Source organism: Lynx canadensis, chromosome C2 (assembly GCF_007474595.2).
Source record: "Lynx canadensis isolate LIC74 chromosome C2, mLynCan4.pri.v2, whole genome shotgun sequence".
NCBI lineage: Eukaryota > Metazoa > Chordata > Mammalia > Carnivora > Felidae > Lynx > Lynx canadensis.
The window spans coordinates 109,736,584-109,762,115 of NC_044311.2; the positions used below are offsets into that span (position 1 = coordinate 109,736,584).

General features: G+C 39.1%; 2 protein-coding genes across 2 annotated transcripts in view; one reads left to right on the forward strand and one right to left on the reverse strand.

The window, feature by feature from the left end:
• CEP97 (centrosomal protein 97) overlaps positions 1–6,618 on the reverse strand; it is a 29,517-nt gene extending 22,899 nt beyond the window's left edge. The window contains exons 1-5 of the mRNA XM_030329517.2: positions 6,491–6,618; positions 4,502–4,644; positions 3,689–3,847; positions 2,041–2,142; positions 327–440 (exon numbers count right to left, since the gene is read on the reverse strand). Of these exons, the coding sequence (XP_030185377.1) occupies positions 327–440; positions 2,041–2,142; positions 3,689–3,847; positions 4,502–4,644; positions 6,491–6,533 (561 nt within the window). The 5' untranslated portion in view covers positions 6,534–6,618. The remainder of the gene's footprint in view (positions 1–326; positions 441–2,040; positions 2,143–3,688; positions 3,848–4,501; positions 4,645–6,490) is intronic.
• Positions 2,828–25,397, forward strand: RPL24 (ribosomal protein L24). Its single transcript, XM_030329518.1, is given in 9 exon segments — positions 2,828–2,832; positions 9,786–9,792; positions 20,856–20,880; positions 21,005–21,082; positions 21,612–21,694; positions 21,697–21,719; positions 23,758–23,894; positions 24,298–24,361; positions 25,274–25,397. Coding segments are annotated over 7 exon segments (471 nt in total). The 5' UTR covers positions 2,828–2,832; positions 9,786–9,792; positions 20,856–20,875; the 3' UTR covers positions 25,355–25,397.
• Positions 25,398–25,532: the final 135 nt, after the last annotated feature.

The window sequence follows — 25,532 nt, forward strand, 5'->3', positions numbered from 1 at the left end:
AGAGAAAATCCTATCTTGAAAACATAGTAGCCAGAGAAAGGTAGAGTGTCCTTTATTGACCCCTTTAATGTATATATACATCTACCACAAATCCTTTCCAAATGGAACAAAAGTTGCAGCAATACAAATGAAATGAAGCGTTAATGACCCACTGACATTAAAAAAAAGTAGAAAGAAAAATAACGATCATCTTGAGTCCAGTGTTTCATCTTAATGGTAGTGTCTTCCAAGATGCTCACAGTTCACAAGTGAGCTCACAACTTTATCCTGCATCTCTTCTATTCTTTGCAGCTTCCTGGATCCCACAAAATACCCTCAAATTTTACCTCATTTAGGTCGCGGATTTCATTTTCTGCCAAGGAAAGTATAGCAAGACTTCTGGGTAGATAAGCTGGTGCCATTCTAAGAGAAGTGATGATGTTTCCATGTAAAAGCAGGGTCTTGAAGGTAAAAACAGAATGAAATTACAAATGAAAAAATTACAAATGTATCTATTTTGACATAACCAAAATGGTGAGTATGAAAAATAAACGGACCTATTTTATTATACTTTTCATCACTTACAAAGCAAAGATTAATAACGCTGCAAGGGTCCTAGGTGGTCTTCTAATCCAACTTTCTCTTTTCGTGTCCACATTCTGAGCTCAAGAATGTTTAAAGATGTGTCCAAGAACACACACTTGGTATAGCAACTAGCATTTTTTGAGATTTAAGTTATTAAAACTTGAACAATTTCCAACATATTGTTCATTTCCTTTTAAAACATCAAAATAGGGGCACCTGGGTGGATTGGTCGGTAGAGCATGCAACTCTTGATCTCATGGGTTATGAGTTCAATCCCACAATGGGTAGAAAGATTACTTAAAAATAAAACCTTTAATACAAAATCAAAATAAAGAGTGAGAAAAGTGAAAGATAACATTAAAAGAATCACATATATGGGTGCCTGGGTGGCTCAGTCAGTTGAGCGTCTGACTCTTGATCTTGGCTCAGGTCATGATCTCACAGCTTGTGAGATCCAGCCCCATGTTGAGCTTTGCGCTGAGAGCTTGGGATTCACTCTCTCCCTCTCTCTCTCTCTGTCCCTCCTCTGCTTGCACTCTCTCTCTCAAAATAAATAAATAAACTTAAAAAAAAATCACACATAAAGCAAATTTTCCAAAAGAGAGAGGTAACCCACAACCCACAATTTACAACTGTATTCTCTTGAAAGCTAAAAGCTTAAGAAAGGTAGAACATGCTATTTGCATATAAAGCTGATTCAAATTATGTCAGCAACAATGAATAACTAAAGGCTTTGAATACCAAGGGTTCTGATAAAATAATCATTCCAGGAAAAAAAAATCCTTAGTTCATTTGAATTCTCTTAGTATATGGACACATCAGATTGTTTACAGTAATTGCTGCTAAAAATGATTTATGCTCAAGACATGGGGAACGGTGAGTTAATAACACTGCTTCTAAGGTTTAACAAATTCACCTAATGCTAATAATATCCAACGATGCAAAAATATGGAAAAAGCCTACATGTTTTTGAAGCTTCAATTGCAACTGTTACTTATTTGATTGCATAATTCATCCCCTCCATAAAAAGTGCTATATATTACAGGTTTACTTTTTAAATTAAAGTGAAGTTACTTTTGATAACTTAGTGATAACTATTACTCAAAAAACAGCCATTCCGAGTGTCAAAAAACAGATTCAAGTTCAGGAATGATTACATGTCAGCCCAATATGTTACATATTACATAGCTACGCTGCTAGTGTTGGCTGATTAGACATAAAGGGGACTTCATTATGTTCAAAGGATGGCAAATAAGAATTAACCTTAACTACAATGATCAGTTTTAATTAAAATAAATCAATTACAGAAACTAACAACAGAGTATTTCATACTTCATTTCTGGTACTCTAATAGAATTTTTATCAGAAGTTACGATCTGTTCTTCATACAGAGTAGGATGATTTTAGGCCAATCAGATCACTTTCTTTTGGTATATTAATATAAAATTTCAGAAATGACATAGCAAACAGACTTACCTTCAGTGATACCAATTTCGATAGATCACCAATCTGGGGTATGTTATTGTCTGATAAATCAAGGTGCTGTAGAGCTGTGCAGCTACTGATTTGTTCTATGGCCTGTCACAAGAAAAGCATCACACAAAATCAAAAAACGAAATTCTTCCCTAGTTCCTCGTCTCCTCTGCTTCCAATTGTAAGCAGAGGAGGAGAGCTTAGCAAGAGAAAGAGAGGGCACTAATAATAGAATTTGGTAAATTCTTATGTAACAAGCTTCCACCCTCATTATCCCTCTGAGAGTAGAACCATGTCATCCCAGATATTTATAGCTTGAAAAAACCTTAGTGATAACACATGACAGTTGGTATAGTATAGAGTTTATAAGTAAAGAGTGGAACCAAACTGGATGGATTCAAATCCTGGCTCTGTAACTTCCTGGCTATGTGACCTTAAGCAAGTTACTTTACCTCTCTGGATCTCAGTTTCTCATTTATGTAATGGACATAATGACTATACCTACTTCATAGGCTGTCATGACATTGAATGAGTTGACAGTTAAGGTGCTTAGAATAGCATCTAGCATTAATTAACTGATCAATAAGTCAGCTATTACTATCATTTAATTGAGTCCCTCATCTAACATATCAAAAAATAGGACACAGAGATTTTAACTTACCAAAATTTTAGAGCTACTAAGTGGTGAAAGCAGGACTCGAGTCCAGATCTCTTGACTTTTATTTTGCATTTATTTATTTTTAATATAATTTATTGTCAAGTTGGCTAACATACAGTGTATACAGTGTGCTCTTGGTTTTGGGGGTTGATTCTGTGACTCATCGCTTGCATACAACACCCTCTCTTTACTTTTAAAACAGTATATTCTCTACTATATTATTAAACGTTTATTCAAAGCTTAATGCAGCATGATACAGTGTCCCTCCTAACATTCCATTCTACTGTCTGATCTATTCCTCTAAGTATAATATAGATTCTTTGTCCACATTGAAAACACTATGGGGGGGCGCCTGGGTGGCCAGTCGGTTAAGCGTCCGACTTCAGCCAGGTCACGATCTCGCGGTCTGTGAGTTCGAGCCCCGCGTCGGGCTCTGGGCTGATGGCTCAGAGCCTGGAGCCTGTTTCTGATTCTGTGTCTCCCTCTCTCTCTGCCCCTCCCCCATTCATGCTCTGTCTCTCTCTGTCCCAAAAATAAATAAACGTTGAAAAAAAAAATTAAAAAAAAAAAAAAAAAAAGAAAACACTATGGGACTGTGTTATGTGTTTCAAAATAAATTATTTTTTCAGTTTATGTTAACTGAAATGATCCCTGGGAAGTGGGAGTAGGTACTTTCACGTTTTATTCTATTTATTTCTGTATTCACTATTATAGTGAATACCTTTGTAAATTAAAAAAAAAAGAAACAATTCGGGGCACCTGGGTGGCTTGGTCCGTTGGGTGCCTGACTTTGGCTCAGGTCATGATCTCGCAGTTCGTGGGTTCAAGCCCTGTGTAGGGCTCTGTGCTGACAGCTCAGAGCCTGGAGCCTGCTTCGGAGTCTGTGTCTCCCTCTCCCTCTCCCTCTCAGCCCCTCCCCTGCTCATGCTCTGGCTCTCTCTCTCTCTCTCTCAAAAATAAATAAACATTAAAAAAATTTAAAAAAAAATTCACCTTGAGATTATTTCCTGCCAAATTCAGCCATTCCAAATGTACTAGATCCTTTAGCCCTTCCACATAGCCAATGCTATTATGAGGCAAATTTAACACCCTGAGTTGGGTCAGTTTGGCCACACCCATCATTCGCACCAGCCGATTATTAGCCACTGACAACTGTGGAAAGGAAAAGATATCATTATTCTTAGTAAAACATGCATATTATTTTCACATGACAATGGTTAAAAAGATTTGTTTACATGGCCAAATATTCCCAAATATACAAACCCAGTTTGAACTTTTCACATATTTTGTCTAAATACTCTACAGTGCTTGTTGTTGTAAGTTGTTCCTAAGCAATGGAGAATATACATAAAACTGAGCCATCAGAACCTCTCCAACTATTCAAAAGAAAACACTTTTAACAGAGAAATTACTTGAGAATATAAGCTCCACAAGAATGAGGTCCTTATAATGTCTGGCAAAATCTAGAGCAGTACCAGATATATAAGGGGAGACCAATAAACATTAATTGAAAGAATGAATGAACAAACTCTTTACCTCTGTCATAACATAAAAGGTTATCTTAGCAACACAATGCTTTGCCAACATAAAATATTTCCTTTTTTAACAAATGCTTCTTTTTCTAGTCTATTTTAAATGCAGCACATAAATAAATGTTCATCTTCAAGGAAAACTGTCATGTAAAAATTTAAGGTAACATTTACTGCTTTCCAGGCCTGTATAGTTACTTTTTGTTAGGTTATTTTATTGTTTTGTATAATAATAAACTGGTTGTATATAACTATTTCCCCAGATAGCAATACCTACCTGTATTAATCGTCTACATTTCTCAAGATTTTCCAATTTAATAATTTGATTTTTATCCAGAATCAAAGTATGAATATCAGCTTCACAGGGTAAGTTTGGACTTAATTTCTGTAGTCCCTGTCCTGACCAGTTGACCACTGATCCTTGAAAATAGAAGAGAAATTGTTAGAAAACACAAATACAATGGTTGAGCATAGGGATGGAATTATATTCATAAAATCTCTATATTTAAGGTTAAAAAACACCAGGGCATAATAAATATCAAGATTTAAAAACTAAAGCAATCGAGTTCTAAAAGACCACAGATTGAAATTATTCACTTTCTCTCAGAAATATCAAAAATTACACCTAAAAATCTGTGATATTCTACTCAAGTTTCTATGATGTTATGCTGTGGAATGCTTCACATTTAAATATGAACTATCCCATATTTTGTGGCTAAGTAATGATTGTATTTTTTTTTAATGGAACTAATCTTTTGATAGAGATCAACCTGCTTGCAATCTAATTACCAGTATATCCTAAAGTCCCCGATTATTTTAAAAATCATAGTTCAGTTAATTTATCTATGAATTGAGAACAATACACTTGATTAAGGTGGGGATAAAAAAAAGAAATGATATGAACAAAACTTAGCCCCATTCCTGGCCCACAGAAGCCAATAAAGTAATTTAGTTTCACAGACGTTTCAAATCCTATTTCCCCGGGTTAACCATTGTGCTATCTTGGGCAGGTTATTGATCTCTTTGGGGCTCACTTTTCCACTCTATAACATGGGGATGATAATAATATTTGCCTTACAATGTTGTTCTACAGAGAAAATGAGATATTAAAAAAAAAAAAGCCTCAGAACATCATCTGGCTCACATAAAAAGTACTCCTTAAATGTTTACTGCTATCACTGTAGTTCCCGTGGTGGGCTGGGGGGGGGGGGGGTGCAGTTTAAGAGAAGCAGATATCAAAAAGGGGTGGGGCCACAGAAACTGCCAATTTCAAATTTATACCCAGATTAAGATTACTGTGGGAAATAATTATGCGAGATTGCTCTCCTGAAAGGTTTCAACGTTTTTTCATTGTCTAATGGATTCTAGCATTGGCGGGGGGGGGGGGGGGGGGGGGGGAGGGGTTGTCACGGGATTCTCTGAGAATTTGGTGAAAGCTGTGTGCTGTGCAATGAAAATGTAGTCTTTGCACGGGGTCGACAGACCCCTTGGAACTATCGATTTCCTCCCCCACACATACTCCAAGAAGTTACGGCCCTCAGATAATGACCCCCAGATCCAAGCTTTGGAGAGAGGACTCGACCAGCCCCCGACCCAGTAGGCTGCAGCGGAGCCTCGGAGCCGTAACCAAAACAAAGGAGCTCGGCTCATGCCCGGCGACTCCCGGTCACAGAAGCATCCACACCCTGCGCTCCGCTGGGTGGCCACCAAACCCGATTCCAGGACCTGGTCTGCAGAACAAGGGGTGTAGAACTGTGGCCTCTAGGTCCCCCTAGATGTTATCACAGCCACCGGACACTTCCAAAAAAGGGTTTAACGTCGGTCAGGGAGCTGTGGTTGAAAGACGGTTTCTTAAACGTGATAGGAAGCTAGGGGAAAAGGAGACAGGCAAAGCTAAAGAGGGAGATCCGGCAGTTTTCACTTGGGCATCCAAAATTCGAAGTAAACATCCAAGAAAGGTCACCGCAGCTCGAAACCAACCACCCAAGCAGCTTCAGAAGCGCGGGAGCCAGGGAGCCCGGCCACGCGAAGGACCCTGGGGATGTAGTCCCCAGGTCGACCCTTTCCGCAAATCCGCACAACTAGGCAACACTCAGGAACTACAACTCCCAGAAGGGAGCGCGGCTCCGCGACGCCCACAGTCCCGCATCGAAAGAACTGGTACAGAACTGCACACCTAAACCCAGGCTTCTTCTCTCCACCAGGTAACTATTTAAATTAGTTCCGTGGAGTAAACCTTAGGTCTCAAGGGTGAGGATCACCTTACCATCTCCAGGAGGCAAAGCCGCGTCGACCCACGCCACCGCCATACTTCCCGCTTGCTAATAATACCAAGCAACCGTCCTCCAGCTGCTTGGTGGAGCCTGTAGTCAGGAGGCAGCAGCCGGAAACTACAGCTCCCAGGATGCACGGCAACCAGACGGCCCAATTGGCTGGTCTGCACCTAATGGTGTAAAACCCAGGTTGGAGTCTGAGCCGCAGTGTGTTCAGGAACTCGGGTCAGCTCCCTTTTCTGACAAATAAGCAACTGTATTGTTAGATGATCGTTTCACTCCCTTTTCTAGGTGTCTCCGAAATTTGACACTTTTCCCATTGAGATAATTATAAGGTCGCTATTTAATGCAGACCGAATTTGAGCGCTCCGTGTTAGAAGTCCTCTCACTGCAGAGGTGGCTGCCCCTTCTTTTGACAATTCTGAGTAAGTTGAAAGTTTTCAACTCTGCTATAAGAATGCCTTGGGAAATCTTGTTGAGATAGTCAAAATGGATACATTTCATATGAAAATTTAAAGCATTCTGGGATAGAAAGTTCTATAAAGTATTTTTAAGTGGTTCTTGAATATTTAACAGAAATTTAGACCTGGGTGTATATTTAATAAGTATGAACCTAGGATTTTTCCAAGGAGTATACAAGAGAAGTTTACAACATAGTCTCCAAATTCAAGAATTACACTTCCCAACGCTACGGGAGGCTTACACCTTTGATATAACTATTTCCTGATAACTAGCATGATTGCAACTATAAACACAGAAAGATCTCAGCAAATGGAGAAAGACAGAAACAACAATCTTCAAAGACTTGAAGGAGAAAGTGAAACGGAGCTAGGGCTTAAAAGATGTGTAGACTCTAAAACGATTCAGAAGTACATGAAAGACATTAGCACAGGCTGCAGGTGAGGGTATGTGGTAATGAGGTTATTCTCAAAAGAAGTGAAAAACTAACCTAATAGCAGTACAGAAGGTACAAAGGGAACTTCAATTTCTAGTACACATGCCTCCATTCCCCTTGCAACCTTTATTATGAACTCCCCTCTTGCTGGAACAGCATTGTAGAAAATCTCTGATCATTTGTGTTTGGGGAAATCTGGTAACTCACACTTTTAGATTTCCAGGCCCTTGATCCTGTGAGCATTCCCTCCTTCCTGGGTTCTCCTATCTCTGTGACTACACCTGCCTCAACTCCTTTTTTCACTCAATTTCCCACTGATTTAGTCTGAAGACAAATTTCCTAGTTCTGAAGAGGTAATTAAGACTAGGAATCTTTCTCTTCTAACCAAGAGACACCTTACCTAGAAAGTACAATTTTACCATATAGGTGTAAGAACAAAGTAAGTCTGAATACTGTCTCCTACTTTTGTTCCCGGAATATCTCGTTAGAATTGAGGGGAGTCTCTGGCACAGAGAGAGAGAGAAAGTGTTTACAGTTCTCTCTAATTTAGCAGGGTAATGACTTGGGAGGGGGATCCTGGTAGCCCAGAGGATACCTGAGGAGTAAAGTTCCCTCTTGCAAGTTTTTTTGTTTTTGGTTGTTTTTTGTTTTGTTTTGTTGTTATTGTTTTGTTTTGTTTTGTTTTGTTGAGCAAGAGGGAGAGAGACAGAGAGAATGAATCCCAAGCAGTCTCCTCACTGACAGCGCAGAGCTGCCCTCGGGGCTCAAACTCATGAACAGTGATATCAATATCAAGATTCAGACACTTAACAGACTGAGGCAACCAGGCGCCCCTATTGAAGAATTTCTTATTGAAATTCTTTAGCTTTGGTTCTAAACTTCTTTTTGATTTACAAACACTTCAATAATCTGAAAGGGTTGCAGCCTTTCTTCAGACAAGTGGACAGACAAAATACATGAACCTATCAGTGTATAACTTTTTGCACTCTTTGGGTTTTGTTATTGTGTGTAACACTTATTAATAATAACAATAATAATAAGGAATGTTAATATTCATTCAGGATTTGTAGATTTTCCATGAATAGATATATCATAGTGACAGTTCCTCTTTCCATGTCATAAGTCACAGATAAGGGAGCAGGACCATAAGAGTCTGCCAGTGACTACTAACCAAAGAAGAAAATGTTTACTTTTATGCACCTAACCTTCACATAAGATTTTTTTAATAAAAAAAATTAGCACATTTTCAAAATCTTTACAGTGTTTAAATTCTTGTAATGATATGGAACTAAAGGAACCTCATGAAAAAAAACCCTGCATTTTTTTTCTCCTTTTCCTCTTATATTCTTGCTAGGACCTACATGGCTCCCCTATACGTGGCTTATAGTACCAGTAATGTATGTCCTTGTACATGTCAAGGAGTTAATGATTTCTTTGGAATCTTCCAGCACAAAAGTAACATCTAAGGAGCGAGGTCATCATGAAACATTTTCTAAGACCACTGACTCCAGACACCTTGACACCAGGACCACTGGCTCCAAGGCAATAAACGACTCATGAAGGACACCTGAGCACATTGCCCTTGTTTTGACCAGTTCCTGGATGCCTTACAGAACATGACACCAGACCAACATCCTCAGTAAAACTCCAGACCCCAAGCAAAGATGAGACTCATTCTCCTTTTCCTTTCTGAGTCTCCTAGATGCTCGGTCTGTATCTGCCCTCTCTAGATCTTCAATAAATGCTACTTTCACTTCCTCCCAGCTGCTGTTTGATTTCCGCCTTGTATAAAGCCAAGGATTGCATTGGCTGGTCCTACGGGACCCCCTCTGGGTCCTCAAACCCAGCCAGCCTAAATTATTGAGAAGAGTTTGTAGTTTTAAAGCTTTAAATCTTCAAAGTTATTATACTTACTTTTTTTTCAAATATAAGTTCTCATCCTAATGAGAAAGCCTCCTTTGTTTTGTGAAGATATATTGCACTACCCACAAGTGTTGTTCCAGTTTCTTCTCTATTTGTGTTATCTAAACTTGTATATAATACTCTCCTGAAACTGCTCTGTTAAAGGTTACCATTCACGATTACAACAGTCTCCTTCCTGCCACTATTCTAGTCTTCAGTTTCATCCTTGTACATGAGCAGTTTAACCTTCTAAAACACAAGGTTCATTTTGTCCATCCCTCACTCAAAAACGCCAAATGAAAATTAGTGGAATGAATGGTGGGAGGTATGTGAGGCCAGATTATGTTGGCTCTTGAAAGTTGAATTTCAAGAGGGAAGTGTTTGAGGAGGGGATTAACATGCTAATAGGGGTTTTACTTAGATAATGCCAGTAGCACTGGGCAGCTGCATTACAGATGCAGGGGATGACTCAGGGCTATCAGCCCTTGCAGAGATCAGGTACACTGTGCTGATACAAAGGAAAGTGTTGTGGGGCCTAGGCCTGACACCCCCCCCCCCCAAATGCTCCTTTGTTGAAAGGTTCATAGTGTTGGTCAGCAGAATCCTCCTACTTGATTTGAGCTTGCAAGGTTTAACATATATATAAGATGAGGCAATTTAGTTAAATAAATTAGATGTACAAGCTGTATCTGAAGCACAAAAGAGTTACTGTGGTGTGATTTTAAAGGGTTGCTGGTTCACTTAGGATATGGGACTGTGCCCAGGAACATCTAGCCAGTCTTTTAAAAATCCATGACTATACTTAGTTGACTCTATAATAGGAATACTTTCATCCAGATTCTGGGTCAGATAAACCAGACAAAACTCTGGTTCTGCTATTGCTATAAACTTTCAGGAGTGGGGGCTCCTGGACGGCTCAGTCAGTTAAGTAACCCACTCTTGGTTTCTGCTCAGGTCATGATCTCATGGTTTATGAGTTTGAACCCCATGTTAGGCTCTGTGCTGACAGTGCAGAGGCTGCTTGGGATTCTCTCTCTCCCTCCCTGTTCTTTCTCTCAAATAAAATAAATAAACTTTAAAAAATACTATATACTTAAAAAAAATAAAATGTAGGGGCACCTGGGTGGCTCAGTTGGTTAAGCATCTGCCTTTGTCTTAGGTCATGATCTCACAGTTTATGAGTTCAGGCCCCACACTGGGCTCTCTGCTGTCCACACAGAGCCCGCTTCAGATCCTCTGTCCATCTCTCTCTCTCTCTCTCCCCCCTCGACCCCCGCTTTCGCACTCTCTTTCTCTCAAAAAAAAAATAAATAAATTGGGGCACCTGGGTGGCTCAGTTGGCTAAGCGTCCGACTTTAGCTCAGGTCATGATCTCATGGTTCTCGTGAGTTTGAGCCCTGCATCAGACTCTGTGCTGACAGCCTCTGGTGCCTGCTTGGGATTCTGTGTCTTCCTCTCTCTCTGCCCCTCCCCCACTCACACTCACTCATTCTGTCTCTCTCAAAAATAAACATTTAAAAAATAAATACATTTTAAAAACTTAAAAAATAAATACATAAATAAAATGTAAAAACGATGATTAGCTGTAGACTGTCCAAAAGCAGGAGGTAGGCTGGATTTGGTCCATGGGCCATAGTTTGCCAATTCCTTCTAGAGAATATCTATATAAAGTAGCCTTTTGAGTTTATAATTTCATTTGAAGGCATGAAAGGGAATTTCTGATTTTCTTCATAACATTTTCTTTACTCTAGTTTTATTTCTTCTTCTTTTTTTAAAATTGTATTTTAAGTAGGCTCCATGCCCAACATGGGATTTGAACTCATGACCCTGAGATTAAGAGTTGCATGTTCTACTAACTGAACCAGGCAGGTGCCCGGTGGGAGTTGTATTTTAAAGATATTATTATATTCGTATTCTTTCTGTATTATAGATTTTGTATTGTAGTTAAATATGAAAATCTTAGTGATTTCAAAGTTTTAAAAGTATAATTTCAGAAGAAAAAAGTTAACATATTTGCATTCCTCAGCATATCAATATACTTCATTTCTACTTGATATTATTCTCTCAACTGGAAAGGAAGAAAAGCAAAAAAAAAAAAGTTAAAAGGTATGAGATGACCAAAAATTTGACCACAGGGAAATTTTCAAAACCTATTTCTTGAAAATAGCAGTCCCAAATCTATGTACGGTATATACTCATTTTTGTTTTAAAAAAATATGGGAGGCAGGGGTCTAAATATATAAGAGATTGAAAAGAGGGACACCTGGGGGCTCAGTCTGTTAAGCATCTGACTCTTGATTTTGGCTCAGGTCATGATCTCACAGTTGGAGAGATTGAACCCTAAATTGGGCTCTGTGCTGACTGTGAGGGGCCTGCTTGGGATTCTCTCTCTCGCTCTCTCTCTGCCCTTCTCTATTTCTGTCTCTCAAAATAAAATAAACTTTAAAAAAAGTGAGAGATTGGTAAGAAACAAACCAACACGTTAACAGGGACTTCTCTGGGTAGGAAGATTACGGAGACATTACTTTTCCCTTGCATGTGGGTTTTTGTTTTTGTTTTGAAAGAGAGTGCCAGGTGAGGAGAGGGGAGGAGAGGCCCAGGGAGAGAGAGAATCTTAAGCAGGCTCCACACTCAGCATAGAGCCCAACACAGGACTTCATCCCATGCTCCCAGGATCATGACCTGAGCCGAAATCTAGAGTCTGACACCCAACTGATTGAGCTACCCAGGTGCCTCTAGCTTGCCTGTCATTTTCTAAAATTTTTACAAGTATATCTTTTATTTTTTAATGTTTTTATTAATTTACTTATTTGTAAGTAAGAGAGCAGGGCAGAGTGTAAGCAGGGGAGGGGCAGAGAGAGAGGAGACACAGAATCTGAAGCAGGGTCTAGGCTCCAAGCTGTCAGTACAGAGCCTGACAGGGGGCTGAAACTCAATTGTGAAATCATAACCTGAGCCAAAGTCAGACACTTAACTGACTGAGCCGCCCTGGTGCCCCTACAGTAATATATTTTTAAAAATAAACAGATATATGCTACACTATTTTAAAATAGAAACTAGGGACACCTGGGTGGCTCAGTCAATTCGGCGTCTGACTCCCGATATTAGCTCAGGTCATGATCTCATGTTCGTGGGATCAAGTCCCGTGTCAGGCTCTGTGCTGACAGTGCAGAGCCTGCGTGGTATTCTCTCTCTCTAAATAAACAAAGTTAAGAAAAAATAGTTTAAAAAATGAATCAAGTTGGGGGGGTAAAAACTACCACTCTTAAATGAACTTTTTGAGCTTTTAAGCAGTCTTCCAAGTACAAATGAAACTTGGAACTTTTTATTTACACATTCACTTAATTTTCAATTGGGAATATGATGAATCACTTTTATAGGTTCCACTGCTTTTGGAAACACTTCAAAAGAGAATGAATGAAATTAAAATGTCAAGAATCCCTTTATCACTCTTTTAAACAAGAAACAACTTCTTTCCAGTTAATTAGTTAAAGGCACCTGAAAAATATCTCACAGTAGCTTTATTCTTGAAATTATTTATATTTCCACCTGTTTCTTTTCTCATATTAGCTGATTATTACATGTGGAAAAAATAAAAATTTTAGTATCTCATCTTGACATGGCTAACTCCTCTATATTCATTGTTTTGGCCCTTCCATTTATTTAGAAGTAATTATTTTATCTGTCTATTATAATTTATAAGACTGTTTCTGTCCACCTTCCTGAAATCTTGTTGCTTTGAAGAATGGTGAGCTAACCGTTTACATACAGTGGGCATGGTGGAGACAATCATTGATTGGTTCCCCCCGTCTGTTTTGTTTCCTCTCTCTGGGAGAACTCACTATTTGTTCAGCCCGACTCTCTGGAAAGAATTCCAACTGAGCCTTTTTATAATAATAAGGCAGAGCAATCCGCTCCTCTGTCCAAATATTATTATAGGATTTTCTTTTCTTTTTAAGTTTATTTTGCAAGAGAGAGAGCACACTGCACACCTAGCTTTTACATTTTAAGTGACTGGAAAAAATCAAAAGAATAACATTTAATGACACCTAAAATTATATTTAATTCAAATTTCAGTGTCCATAAATAATATATTTTTGGAATAAGCCATACTTATTTACCTGTTGTTAATGGCTGCATTTACCATACAATAAAGAACTCATGATTGAGACCATATGTGGCATTCTTATCACTTCCATTACCTACTACAAATCACCACAACACATTTTTACCTGACACGATTTCAAGTGCCATGCGTTATTACCATACTGTGACAATTTATTGGTTTGTTTTATTACCAACATATACCTATCATATTAAAAAAAAAAAGAAAAAGAAAAATGTAGACTTAAAATATCCATCTTTAAGGTATGGTTAAGTGTGGATTATTTTGTTGTCAAATTAGATGGCAAAATTATGATTATCTGCAGTGAACCATTCTCTGTGTTTAAAGAATGCAAGATATGTCTACCCACCAGACTAAACAGCCATCACAACATTCCCAAACCACAGGAATCAATCAGAAAAGTTAGAAAATTTTGATGTCTCCTCATAGTAAAATTTTCTTCAAAGAAAGAAATGAGAGAAAAGCCCGTGGCTCATTTGTTAGACAGGCAAAGAAAGTCATTTACTTATGGTATGTTAATTAATGATGTTTGCAGCAGCTGAAGAATATATAGAAAAATAAACTGGTTTAAGACCATTAGCCTTTAGGTTGGAACAGCTGCTTTAAGTGTTAAAGATGCTGGAACAACATCAATAGGCAGTTTAAGTTATTTGGTGAGGGCAAATTATTTTGAATGGTTTCCCATGGCTCTTAATGAATGGACAGGTGTTATTGATACAGCTTATTTGTGCCCATTTGTTCCAGAAATCAATGTTTGAAACGACTGAAGAATAGCTTCTATGAATAGCTACATGAAACAGGTGACAATATTGTTAAAGAAGTAGAGAAAACACTAATTAATTACATCTGAAGTGAAATCAGCTATGATGTGTTACAACTTATGTAAGTAGAAAAAGGCTCCGTTTGACACATTTTCAACACTTGTGAATATGTAAGGTGCTAAATTCTATGGTTATACCATTATTGTATTATCAATCAACAGGTACTTTGTGGAAAACATTGAATCTACCATGTTTATTGAACCAGTAGTGTTATAATAACTTCATTTGTTCTCAGGGACTTCCATGAAATCTTGTCAGAATTAGGCACTGAATACCCGACTTGCCCTACCACACAGCATTTAATAATGTTTTTATTGTGATTTTTTTTTTTAACTCAGGGTCAGATTGAAGTCTCTCTAAATGAAAAGAACCCTCCTACTACTATTATGGAACACTGACAGAAAGGCTTTAGAATTAGTTTTTGCTAATTGCTAGTTTTGATCATTTAATGACCTTCTTAATGAACTCAACCTAAAATTATAAAACAACACAGCACTTACATGTAAAACGATTCTAAGGTATTTTGACAAAAAATAACATTAGTAGATTTACAAGTTAAATCAAAAACAAGATCTCCATTCTCAAACAATTGCAGTGGTTATATTTTGAGCTCAAACTATAATTTTAGTGGTATTGAAAGATCTCCATGCAAATACAAAGGAAAATTCCATATTTTAAGACCCACTTCACTGTGCAATTAGCTTTCATTTAACTTTCAATTGGAAATAATTATTAATCATGCTAAAAAGAAAATATCAAAAGAAAATCTACTTCTGTAATTGACTTCTAAAAGATTGACATGCTCAATTATCATATGCCCTTGGATTGGTATTAGTTTTGAGCAGTATTTATCTGGGTGAAAACACATTTTTCAAAGATGAAGTATGTAAAATCTCATTACAGATCAGGATTGAGAGTCAAACATTTGTAATTGATTTTAATGGTAGGGAATAACTTTAAACCCTAATTAAGAGAAATGTCTATCTTCTACCTCCCCCCAAAAGAATTTCATTTTTCTCTTTAAAAGAGTTGTTTTAACCAAAACTCATACTCAAAACTGTCATTATATTTTAAATTTAATCAATGAAATGTGTGAAAATTTTTTCTATATTATATAAGTGCCTATATAACATCCTCAATTTTGCTTGTTAGCCCACAATTCTAAAATATTTACTATTTATAAACCTCTTTGGATGAATTAAAAATCTGAGCAGGAAGTTAGCCAGTTGAAGGGAGGAAAGATTTCCAGTCAAGAAGATAGCTTGAGCACATGAGTGAGAACCAACAGAATATGTGACAAATAAAGTTACTACATACTGAAGGATACAAACACCATGCTTCCTTCTTGCATTTTTGAGCCAATCAGTAATACCAATTTCTTCCAGAATGGCTCCCTTTAATTATTTTACCAACATTTATAACAAAAAATTTCCAACATATAGATAATTTGAAAGGATTTTACCGTGAGTACTCATAAACTCACTACTTTGATTCTCTTATTGACATTTTATTATGCTTGTTTTATCATACATCTTTCCATATCTATCTCCTCCATCCATTCACATACTACTCTCCCTATTTACTTAAGCCAGTATTCATTAACTAGTACTCATTATTTATTTAGTTTCATTTCTTTTAAAGTAAAATTCACATCCAATAAATCCTCAAATCTTAGCGAACATCCCCTGAGTTTTGACCAACTGTGTAATTAACCCACAATCTATAGACATAGAACAGTACCATTACCAGAAATCTCCCTTATATACCTTCTGGCTCAATCCTTCCCTTCCCACCCAGAAGTAACCACAGTTCTGATTTTTTCCCATCAAAAATTAGTTTTGCATGGTGTAGAACTTGATATACATGGAATCATACAGTGGTACTTTTTTGGGGGTAAGACTTCTTCCACTTAGCACAATGTTTTTCATACTCATATTGATGTGTAAATCAAAAGTTCATTCCATTTTAGGGGTGCCTAGTTGGCTCAGTCGGTTAAGCAACCTGACTCTTGATTTTGGGTCAGGTCACGATCTCACCATTCGTGAGATCGAGCCCTGCATCGGGCTGTGTGCTGACAGCTGAGAGCACAAAGCCTTTTTTTGGATTTTGTCTCTTCTCTCCTCCTGCCCCCCCTGCTCTCTCTCTCTCTCTCAAATAAAAAATAAACATTTTTTTTAAGTTCATTCCATTTTATTTCTGTGTAGTCCATTGTATAATATATTACTGTTTACTTATATATTCACTTATTGATGGGGTACCTACAGTGTTTCCTGTATTTGTTATGAATACAGCTGCTGTTCTTGTATAAGTAATTTTTTTAATTAAAAAATTTTTTTAGTTACAAAATAATACAAATGGTGCTTACCCTCCCTATTTTCCAGGATCGAATTGTGGGACTTAAATCTTTCTATCCCAAAGCACATTAGAATTGTTTGAAATGTTTTATCAGGGAAAAGTAATTAAAAGAGTACATAACAATATAGAGACTATTTTAATGAACCCTCCAACTCAACACCAGCTTCAACTATTATCCATTCCTGGTCATTTTTTCATCCATGCCCTTAGCCACTGGCTGCTCCCTTATATTAAGACAAATCCCAACCATCATGCTATTTCATCTATAAATATTTAGTATGTATCTAGAAGTATAAGAACACTTTTCAAAATTAAACATGACCACAGTACAATTAGAACACCTAAAGGATTAACAGTAAGTCTAAGTATCATCCAAATCCAATCAGTATTCAAATTACCCCATATGGTCTGTCCAGCATGTTTGTTCAAATCAGGCCTCAAATAAGGTCCATATGTTGCAATTGCAGAAGTTCTTAATCTCTTTTAATCCATAGGTAGAGCCAGCTTCAAGTTGTGCAACCAATGCAGTCACACAGGGCCTGACACTTAGGTGCATCCCACACTTGGGGTTTAATGCTCTGCATTAACTGTCTAGGATAGCTGTAAATCTGTCCTTGAATTTCTGTTCTGTAGGTGAAGTACAATGGGGACAATGGGGCATGTGCCTGGGGCTTGGAGCCTCAGCTCACCCGCAGGTCCACTTCCTGCAGCCTCCTCATTTTCTAGGGATGGGTTCTGAGAGTGGCTGATTCTGCCACTCACCAAAGGTAGCCACACTGCCATGCATTCCAAAAGCGGCTTGCTGCCCACCCCCTTCCAAGACCCAGATACATAACACATCCCAGGGGATTGCCCATTCCCTGTGGGTTAGGCAGGGGTACCGGGTGGAAGGATGGCCTGGACACCGCCCCCGCCCCCCTGTTGTGGGGCGCAACATGTTGGTCCAGAGACCAGCAGGAGGGGCAACCCAAGAGCTGGCTTGGCCTTGCCTGTTCCAATGCACGCATCAAGTCACAGGGCAGGTCCCTGGGCACCTGTGAGGGGCTGCAAGGCCCTAGCGAATGTCCTTGCCTAAGGGAGCATGAAGTTAAACAGCAAATGAAAAACCACCATGAAAGGTCAAGAGACAGATTACTGAAGACAGGAAAGAGATTAATATTTTATACCTTTATCCTGCTATTTGAAAAAGGAGACACCACTTTCATTTTACACCAGGCCATGAAATTATTTATGCAGCTTGTCTTGTCAATTGGATAGGCTCTAATCTCTCTCCTTTCAATTTACATATTGTTGAAGAGTTTAAGTCATCCTATAGATGCCAGTTGCATCCCTATGGAATTGTTTCACATGTTCCTGTCCTCCATATTTCATATAGTTGATAGATATGAACTTGATTAGATTTAGATTTAAAAAAAATTTTTTTTTTGTTTTTTATTTTTGGAGGAGAGAAAGACAGAGCATGAGCAGGGGAGGCGCAGAGACAGGAGACACAGAATCCAAGCAGGCTCCAGGCTCTGAGCTCTCAGGTCATAGCCTGATGTGGGCTTGAACTCAGGAGCTGTGAGATCATGACCTGAGCTGAAGTCGGACACTTAACCACTGAGTCACCCAGGCACCCCATAGATTTAGATTTTATAGAATACTTCATAATTGTAATTTTAATAATGGTTTATAATTTTATTTTTTAAAAGTAATCTCTATACCCGATGTGGGGCTAGAACTCACAACTCAGATCAAGAGTGTAACTCCACTAATTGAGCCAGCTAGGCACCCCACTAATGCTTCATAATTTTAAAGAATGCTTCATAATTTTTTAATGCTGTATAGTTTTTTTTTTTAATGTTTATTTATTTTGAGAAAGAGAGAGCATGAGCAGGAGGAGGCAGAGAGGGGAATCCCAAGCAGGCTCCATACCCAGCACAGAGATCACATGAGGCTCAGTCCCACAAGCCTGAGATCATACCTGAGCCAAAATCAAGAGTCACATGCTTAACTGACTGAATGACCCAGGTACCCCCACTTTCTTCTAAGAGCATGTGAGCTAATATAAGGTGTGATACACACAATGTGTTACAAAGAACCCTGAAATGCCAGCTCAAGAATGACCTCCAGGAAAGAGTAAAAGAACTAAAATCCCTAAGATCTAGTTTTCCTGTGTTTCCTCCGCAGAACTACTCAAGCCAAACATAATTTTGAAGACCAGTAAATAAAATATTCCTAAAATGCTTGAGAAGGGACTATAAATTCCAGGGTTCAGTGGACCAAATTCCTGCAGGTAAATCTTGGCTCTATCTTCTATTCTACTCAGGTGGTTTTCTTCCTTCCTTCCTTTTTCTCTTTTCTTCCTTCCTTTCTCTTTTTTTCTTTTCTTTCTTTTCTTTCTTTCTTTCTTTCTTTCTTTTCTTTTTCTTTCTTTCTTTTCTTTCTTTGTTTAACATTTGTTTATCAGCATCGTTTAAAACAAAGAGAGATGTATGAATGTCAGAGTTGACTAAATTCATCAAACCATGGAAGCTTGAGGCATCCATCTGCCCATCATCTATTTAGATAATATCCTCCAAGTATATCAGGTATTCTGAAAATCTGGTCAGAGTTGGTCAGGCTGTCAATTCCTCCTCTTTGCTTTTCAATTCCATGCTGATTTCTATTTACTCATTCTTTTCTCTTTTTTAAGATTTTATTTTTAAGTAATCTCTATAGCCAACGTGGGGTTCAAACTCACAATCCCGAGATCAAGAGCCGGATGCTCCACCAACTGAGCAGCCAGGCACTATTAACTCATTCTTAAGACTGGTTTCAACAAAACTACAGCTTTCTTTTTGTTTGTTTGTTTGTTTACTTACGAGACAGAGAGAGAGAGAGCGAGCGAGCGAGCGCGCGAGAGAGAGCGCGCACAAGCAGGGAGGAACAGAGAGAGGGAGACACAGAATCCAAAACAGGCTCCATACTCTGAGTTGTAAGTGCAGAGCTCAAGGTGGGGCTCGAACTCAGGAATCGCGGATCGTGACCTGAGCCAAAGTCCCACCTTTAACCGACTGAGCCACCTAGGCACCAGTAACTACAGCTTTTTTTTTTTTTTTAATTTTTAAAATTTTTTTATTTTTGAGAGAGACCAAGCATGACCGGGGAAGGGGCACGAGAGGGAGACCCAGAATCCAAAGCAGGCTCCAGGCTCTGAGCTGTCAGCACAGGAGATGGGCACAGGGCTCGAACCCACAAACTGTGTCATCATGACCTGAGCCGAAGTCGGATGCTTAACCGCCTGAGCCACCCAGGAGTCCCACTACAGCTTTCTTAACATCAGTTAGCCACTTCACTGGACTTTGCAAATTTTTTCCACTACCTAGTTACCAATCCCTTTAGAGTGAGCGGCTTGTGTAGGTAGCATAGACCAATCATTACATTTTCGTTTCCTAGTCAAGTACTCCAACACTCAATTCAAGGATTGTCTCTTGCCACTCCCCATCATATGCTAGTTTCTAGCCACAGAAGGGCTCAAGCAATTGAGGCACTGATCCTCCCAGTGGGCTTGGCTAGAGCTCCCTTTTCCAAGCCTCCAGGCAAGGGCTTTGCCCTTCTCTGTGCAACTGCCAGCCGGCCCCTGGGCTGCAATAGACAGAAATAGAAACCTAGATCTTCCAAGACAGGCAGTTGTCATTTTGCAATGCTTCAGCCCTTATAATAGGATTTTGTAAACTGAATAAACTAATATATGTAAATACTTTAGCACAATTCCTGGCACAGAAAGAGAACTCAGTGAATGTCAATTATAATTAATGCAAGGGGCCATCATACAATTTGATTAGCAAGGCGTGGGAGACAGTTCAGATGTCACTACTATTTTGCAAATGGTGAAATTATTAAACTTTAATTTTGTTGGTCGAGATAATGGGCCAACACGGAAGCAAAATGTGACTTTAAGTTTTACCTGGAAGTATTATCTGCAAGTCACTAAAACTATAAAATGTAGAGTTCACATTCTGTGCAGCAGGACGATGACTCTAGGACACCTGACCGTAGAAGAGACAGGAAGATTCGGAAACCAACCGCCAGCCTAAGTGACGTTTACTTCCTGGCTCACAGAACCCGCTCAGCCTCCAGAGGAAGGAGGGGGCGGAGAACACCCAGATCAGTCTCTCCGGGAGGTAGACGTCATCACCAAGCGCCGGGGTCAGGGAAGGGAATTGGGGGAGGAGATTGCCCCACTGCCTTATAAGGCTTCTTCCCATGATCCTCTCTTTCTGTTCACCATCTTTCAGTCTTCCCGGCTGCCGCAGCCATGAAGTGAGTGAAAGTCCTAGGTCCCAATCCGCTTCCATCGTCGGGCAGAGCACCTTTCCTGCACTTTGGGTTTGGCTTCTCTTCGCCGTAGACACCCTCTCTAATGGACTTTTGCTTTTTGTTACAGGGTCGAGCTGTGCAGTTTCAGTGGGTACAAGATTTACCCTGGACATGGGAGGCGCTACGCCAGGACCGACGGGAAGGTGAAGGGCCGCGTCGCCTAAACGCAGCTTGTGCTCCTTAGACCGGTCTAATTCAGTCTGAGCGTGTTCGTTTACCACATCATTCTTGGTCCCTGGAAGGCTTGTTTCGGGGACCCTGTGTGCTGTGGTTGTTAGGATCAGAAACCTCTAGGTGAACCGTTTTTGAGGTTTGATTTAGTGTGAGTCAGGTCGGAAATTAAGAGTTGGGGTTACTTAAATGTCCCAGGAAATGGACTATCAAAGTATCTCGCTATTTTTCGGGCACCGATGCCTCCTGGAATTTGATTATCCCAACCTTTCCTGCGGAATGAGCTTAAGTTTCCCCGCTCTGTGTACAAGACGGGACGGAACTCGAAGGCCTCGGTGGTGCCACCTGTGCCAGTTGTGTGACACAAGCCTTTTGGGCTCGGCGGGCCAAATGAGGGGACAGAACTTGAATATTAAGAGTTTTGGGGGAAAAAAAAAGTTTTGAGCTCAGCTTTCTGCCTTGTTTAGTTAAGTAGGTAACTGCTTTGAACTTGTTACTACAGGTTTCCAGTTTCTTAATGCAAAATGCGAGTCGGCATTCCTTTCCAAGAGGAATCCTCGGCAGATAAATTGGACTGTCCTCTACAGAAAAAGCACAAAAAGGGACAGTCGGTAAGTAAAATGCACTTTCGATGTTGGGGGTGTGGTGGGGCTCTTAAGTTTAAACTCTCTAAGCATCAGTTGCCGCTCCGTAAAATTATGGTAAGTGGGACAGTATGTGAAAGCGCTCCTAAGCTGTACAGCATCAAACAGTGAAGTGAAAATGACTGATGAAAACAGTGTCTCCTTGTATACCTTAGGCTCACAGTAATGCCGAGTTGAAATTTGAAATGTTGCCTGGCCAGAATCTGATACGTTATGCATAGTTGGGTTATAGGGCACCACGGAAGTATTTAAAGGGTTCCACTGGGTAGAAATTACTTAGGGGAACTTGGTTGTGAATATGTCTGTAGGATTAGTTCTGAAAGACATCAGTGGAGTCTTATAGCATGCTATTTTGTTCTCAGGACTGAAGGTTTCTTGAAGTGCTTTTTTGGAGTGATGGAATTTTTTGAGGAAGGTTTGAGTGCCATGGCAGTAAGGATAGTATTCAGGACACTTGGAATATTTACTGACACCTCCTGGATTAATGGCATCACTAGGTGTTGTGGGAATTTAGAAGGAAAAACTTACTTCTAACTTAATTTGAAAGTAGACTTGACACACCCATTAGGATAGTCATGATTTCAAGGGGTGGGGCGCGGGGATTACCAGTGTGGCTGAGGATGTGGAGAAATTGGAACCCTTGTGCACTGCTGAATTTAGGATGGTGCAAGCACTGTGGAAATGGCTTGGCAGTTTCTTAAAAAGTTAAATGGAACTGTGTCCAGCATCTACACCTCTAGGAACGTACCCAGGAGAATCGTAAGCAGGAATTTAACACAGATGACTTCTACGCTAATGTTCATAGCGCTATTATTCACAGCAGCCAAAAGATGGAAACAGCCCAAATGACCTATCAGTGGGTGAATGGATAACACAATGTTACATAAATACAATGGAATATTATTCAGCCTTAATAGGCTGGCAACAGCCAATATGGATAAACCTTGAAGAAGTTATGCAAGTAAGCCAGACACAGAAGGACAAATATTATATGATTACACCTTTATGAGGTATCTGTAATGGCAAATTCATAAAGACAAAGTAGAGGTTACCAGAGGCTGGGCAGGGGGAGGGAAGAATGTGGGGTTATTATTTAATGGGCTTGGGGTTTGGAAAGATGAAAAAGTTAGATGGATAGCGGTGGTGTTGCAGAACATAGTGAATATATTTAATGCCAATGAATATATACTTAAAAAATGCTTTAAAATGGTCAATGTAATGTTAATGTATCTTTTGTTAGCAAAAGTTTTGAATTTTACAGTTTCAATTCCTGGACATTCCCTAAGACTTGGTAGCTTTCCTGTCATAAATCATTTTCCAATTGACTTTTTTTCAGTGACAGTACTTTAAGTAAAAACAAAATAGGTGAGTGAGGTTTGGTAATTTTTTTCTAGAAGTAAATTCTTTAACATAAACAGTCGTATTAAAATCACTTTTGAGGTAAGTACTCTCCAGCCAACTTCATTAATTTGACTTTGTCTTTTTAAAATAGTAAAAATGGCCAGGATTTGCAAGAGTAATTTAATCAGTCTATAATTGGAAAACTTACCTGCATATTGCAGTATTTTACACATAGATATTTTTATATATTTTCAAATGATTGCATGAATTATTTTTTTGTTGAATATTGCTATGATCTGAATGTATACTCCTAAAATTCATATGTTGAAACCTAACTGCCAAGGTGATGATACTAAAGGTGAGAACTTTGGGAGGCTCTGCCATCAGGAATGGCACTAGTGCTCCTATAAAAAATGCCCAAGAGCGCTCTCTTGCTCCCTTCAACATGTGGTGATATAGCTACAATAGGAAGAGGGTCCTCACATGACCATGCTGGAATCCTGACTTCAATCTCTAGAACTGTTGGAAATTTCTGTTGTTTATCAGCTACTCAGTCTGATATTTAGTTGTATCAGCCCTAGCATGCTAAAATACAAATCTTAATTGTTTCCCCCATATCCATGAACGAGATTTATAAGTGTGCTTCCATCTTTTTGTTTCATAGGAAGAAATTCAAAAGAAAAGAACCCGCCGTGCAGTCAAATTCCAGAGGGCCATCACTGGTGCATCTCTTGCTGATATAATGGCCAAGAGGAATCAGAAACCTGAAGTTAGGAAGGCTCAACGAGAACAAGCCATCAGGTGAGGAAGCCTTTGTTATGAGCATTTCAGCTATTGGGATGAATTGTAGGTATGACTGAATTTATAGGCATAGGGATCTAATCTGATGTTTTGTGTTTGATACTTGAATCTATATTGAAATTGTCAGTCCTAATATTGAGGTTTAGTAATACAGAAGCTTATAGTGTATGCTTAATGATTGTTGAAATTCTATATGCAAATAAGGCTGCTGTACAATTTCTAATCTATGTTAAGCTGACTTGGTTAATGATATTTAGTGACAAACTCTTTGGATTTATCCTATGAATAATTGCAGGTGGCGAAGGAAAGTGATAATCTGCTTTCCCAAAACACTCTAGCTCCTTGTTAATCTGCCTTCTTAAGGAGTAAAGCACTTTGCCTTAAGTTATTTTTAACCCCACAGGGCTGCCAAGGAAGCAAAAAAGGCTAAGCAAGCATCTAAAAAGACAGCAATGGCTGCTGCTAAGGTAATTGTGAGATTGTCTTGGATTTCTTATTAAAATAACAGGAGGAGGGGCCCCTGGTTGGCTCAATCATTAGAGCATGTGACTCTGGATCTTGGGATTGAGTTCAGGCCCCACATGGGGCATAGAAATTACTTAAAAATAAAATTTTTAAAAAATAATACTAAAGTCAAATAAGAAATTTTACTTTTTAATCCAAACTGTGGTTAATGAAAGTTTCAAGGTGTTTTGTTGTTGTTGTTGTTTAAGTTTATTCCTTTTGAAAGAGAGGGAAAATCTCAGGCTCTGTGCTGCCATTGCAGAGCCCAACTCAGGGCTTAAACGCATGAAACTGAGCCAAAACCAAGAGATACCCAACTGACTTGAGTCACCCAGGTGCCCTGAAAGTTTCAAGTTTTTAAGGAATTTAGTGCAAGGACCCAATCAAAATGATGTTCCTAACTGGTTTCCTGGGCGGTTGATTCAGAGCTCCCTCTGCCAGAGCCAAATGAAGTCTGTTGGCACCAGAAATTGGGGAAGGGGAAAATAAAGGTGGCTTTTGTTGTTAAAGTTTATTTTGAAAAGCTTTAAATAATAGTGCAGAGTTTGCCCAGCTTTTCTCAATATTATCAGTTTCAATAACCATAGTAAAATTTTCAAAACCATTGGTTTCTGTTCTTAAGACACAGTTCAGGATCCCATACTGCATTTAGTTGTGTCTCCTCACTTAACTCCTCCAATCTGTGACGGTATCTTTGTTTTTCATTTACATATCCTATAGAGGTAGACTTCTAACTTTTCATGGGGAGGCTGGCTCTTAAGACTAATAGGAATGCAGTTAAATAATAAGAAAAGCAATCTAGGATACATAGAGACTCTGGACATAAGTGATTGAAAACTTGTATGGAATAATGTCACATGTTAATCTTTTTACAGGCTCCTACGAAGGCAGCACCTAAGCAAAAGATTGTGAAGCCTGTGAAGGTTTCTGCACCCCGAGTTGGTGGAAAACGCTAAGTTCGCAGATCAGATTTTAAATAAATATCTGACTATAACTAGATTGTGGTGGATTTTTTTTACTATAAAAACAGGTAGGGGCTCCTGGGTGGCTCAGTTGGTTAAGTGTCAGACTTCGGCTGAGGTCATGATCTCCATGGTTCATGAGGTTGGAGCCCTGAGTCAGGCTCTGTCCTGA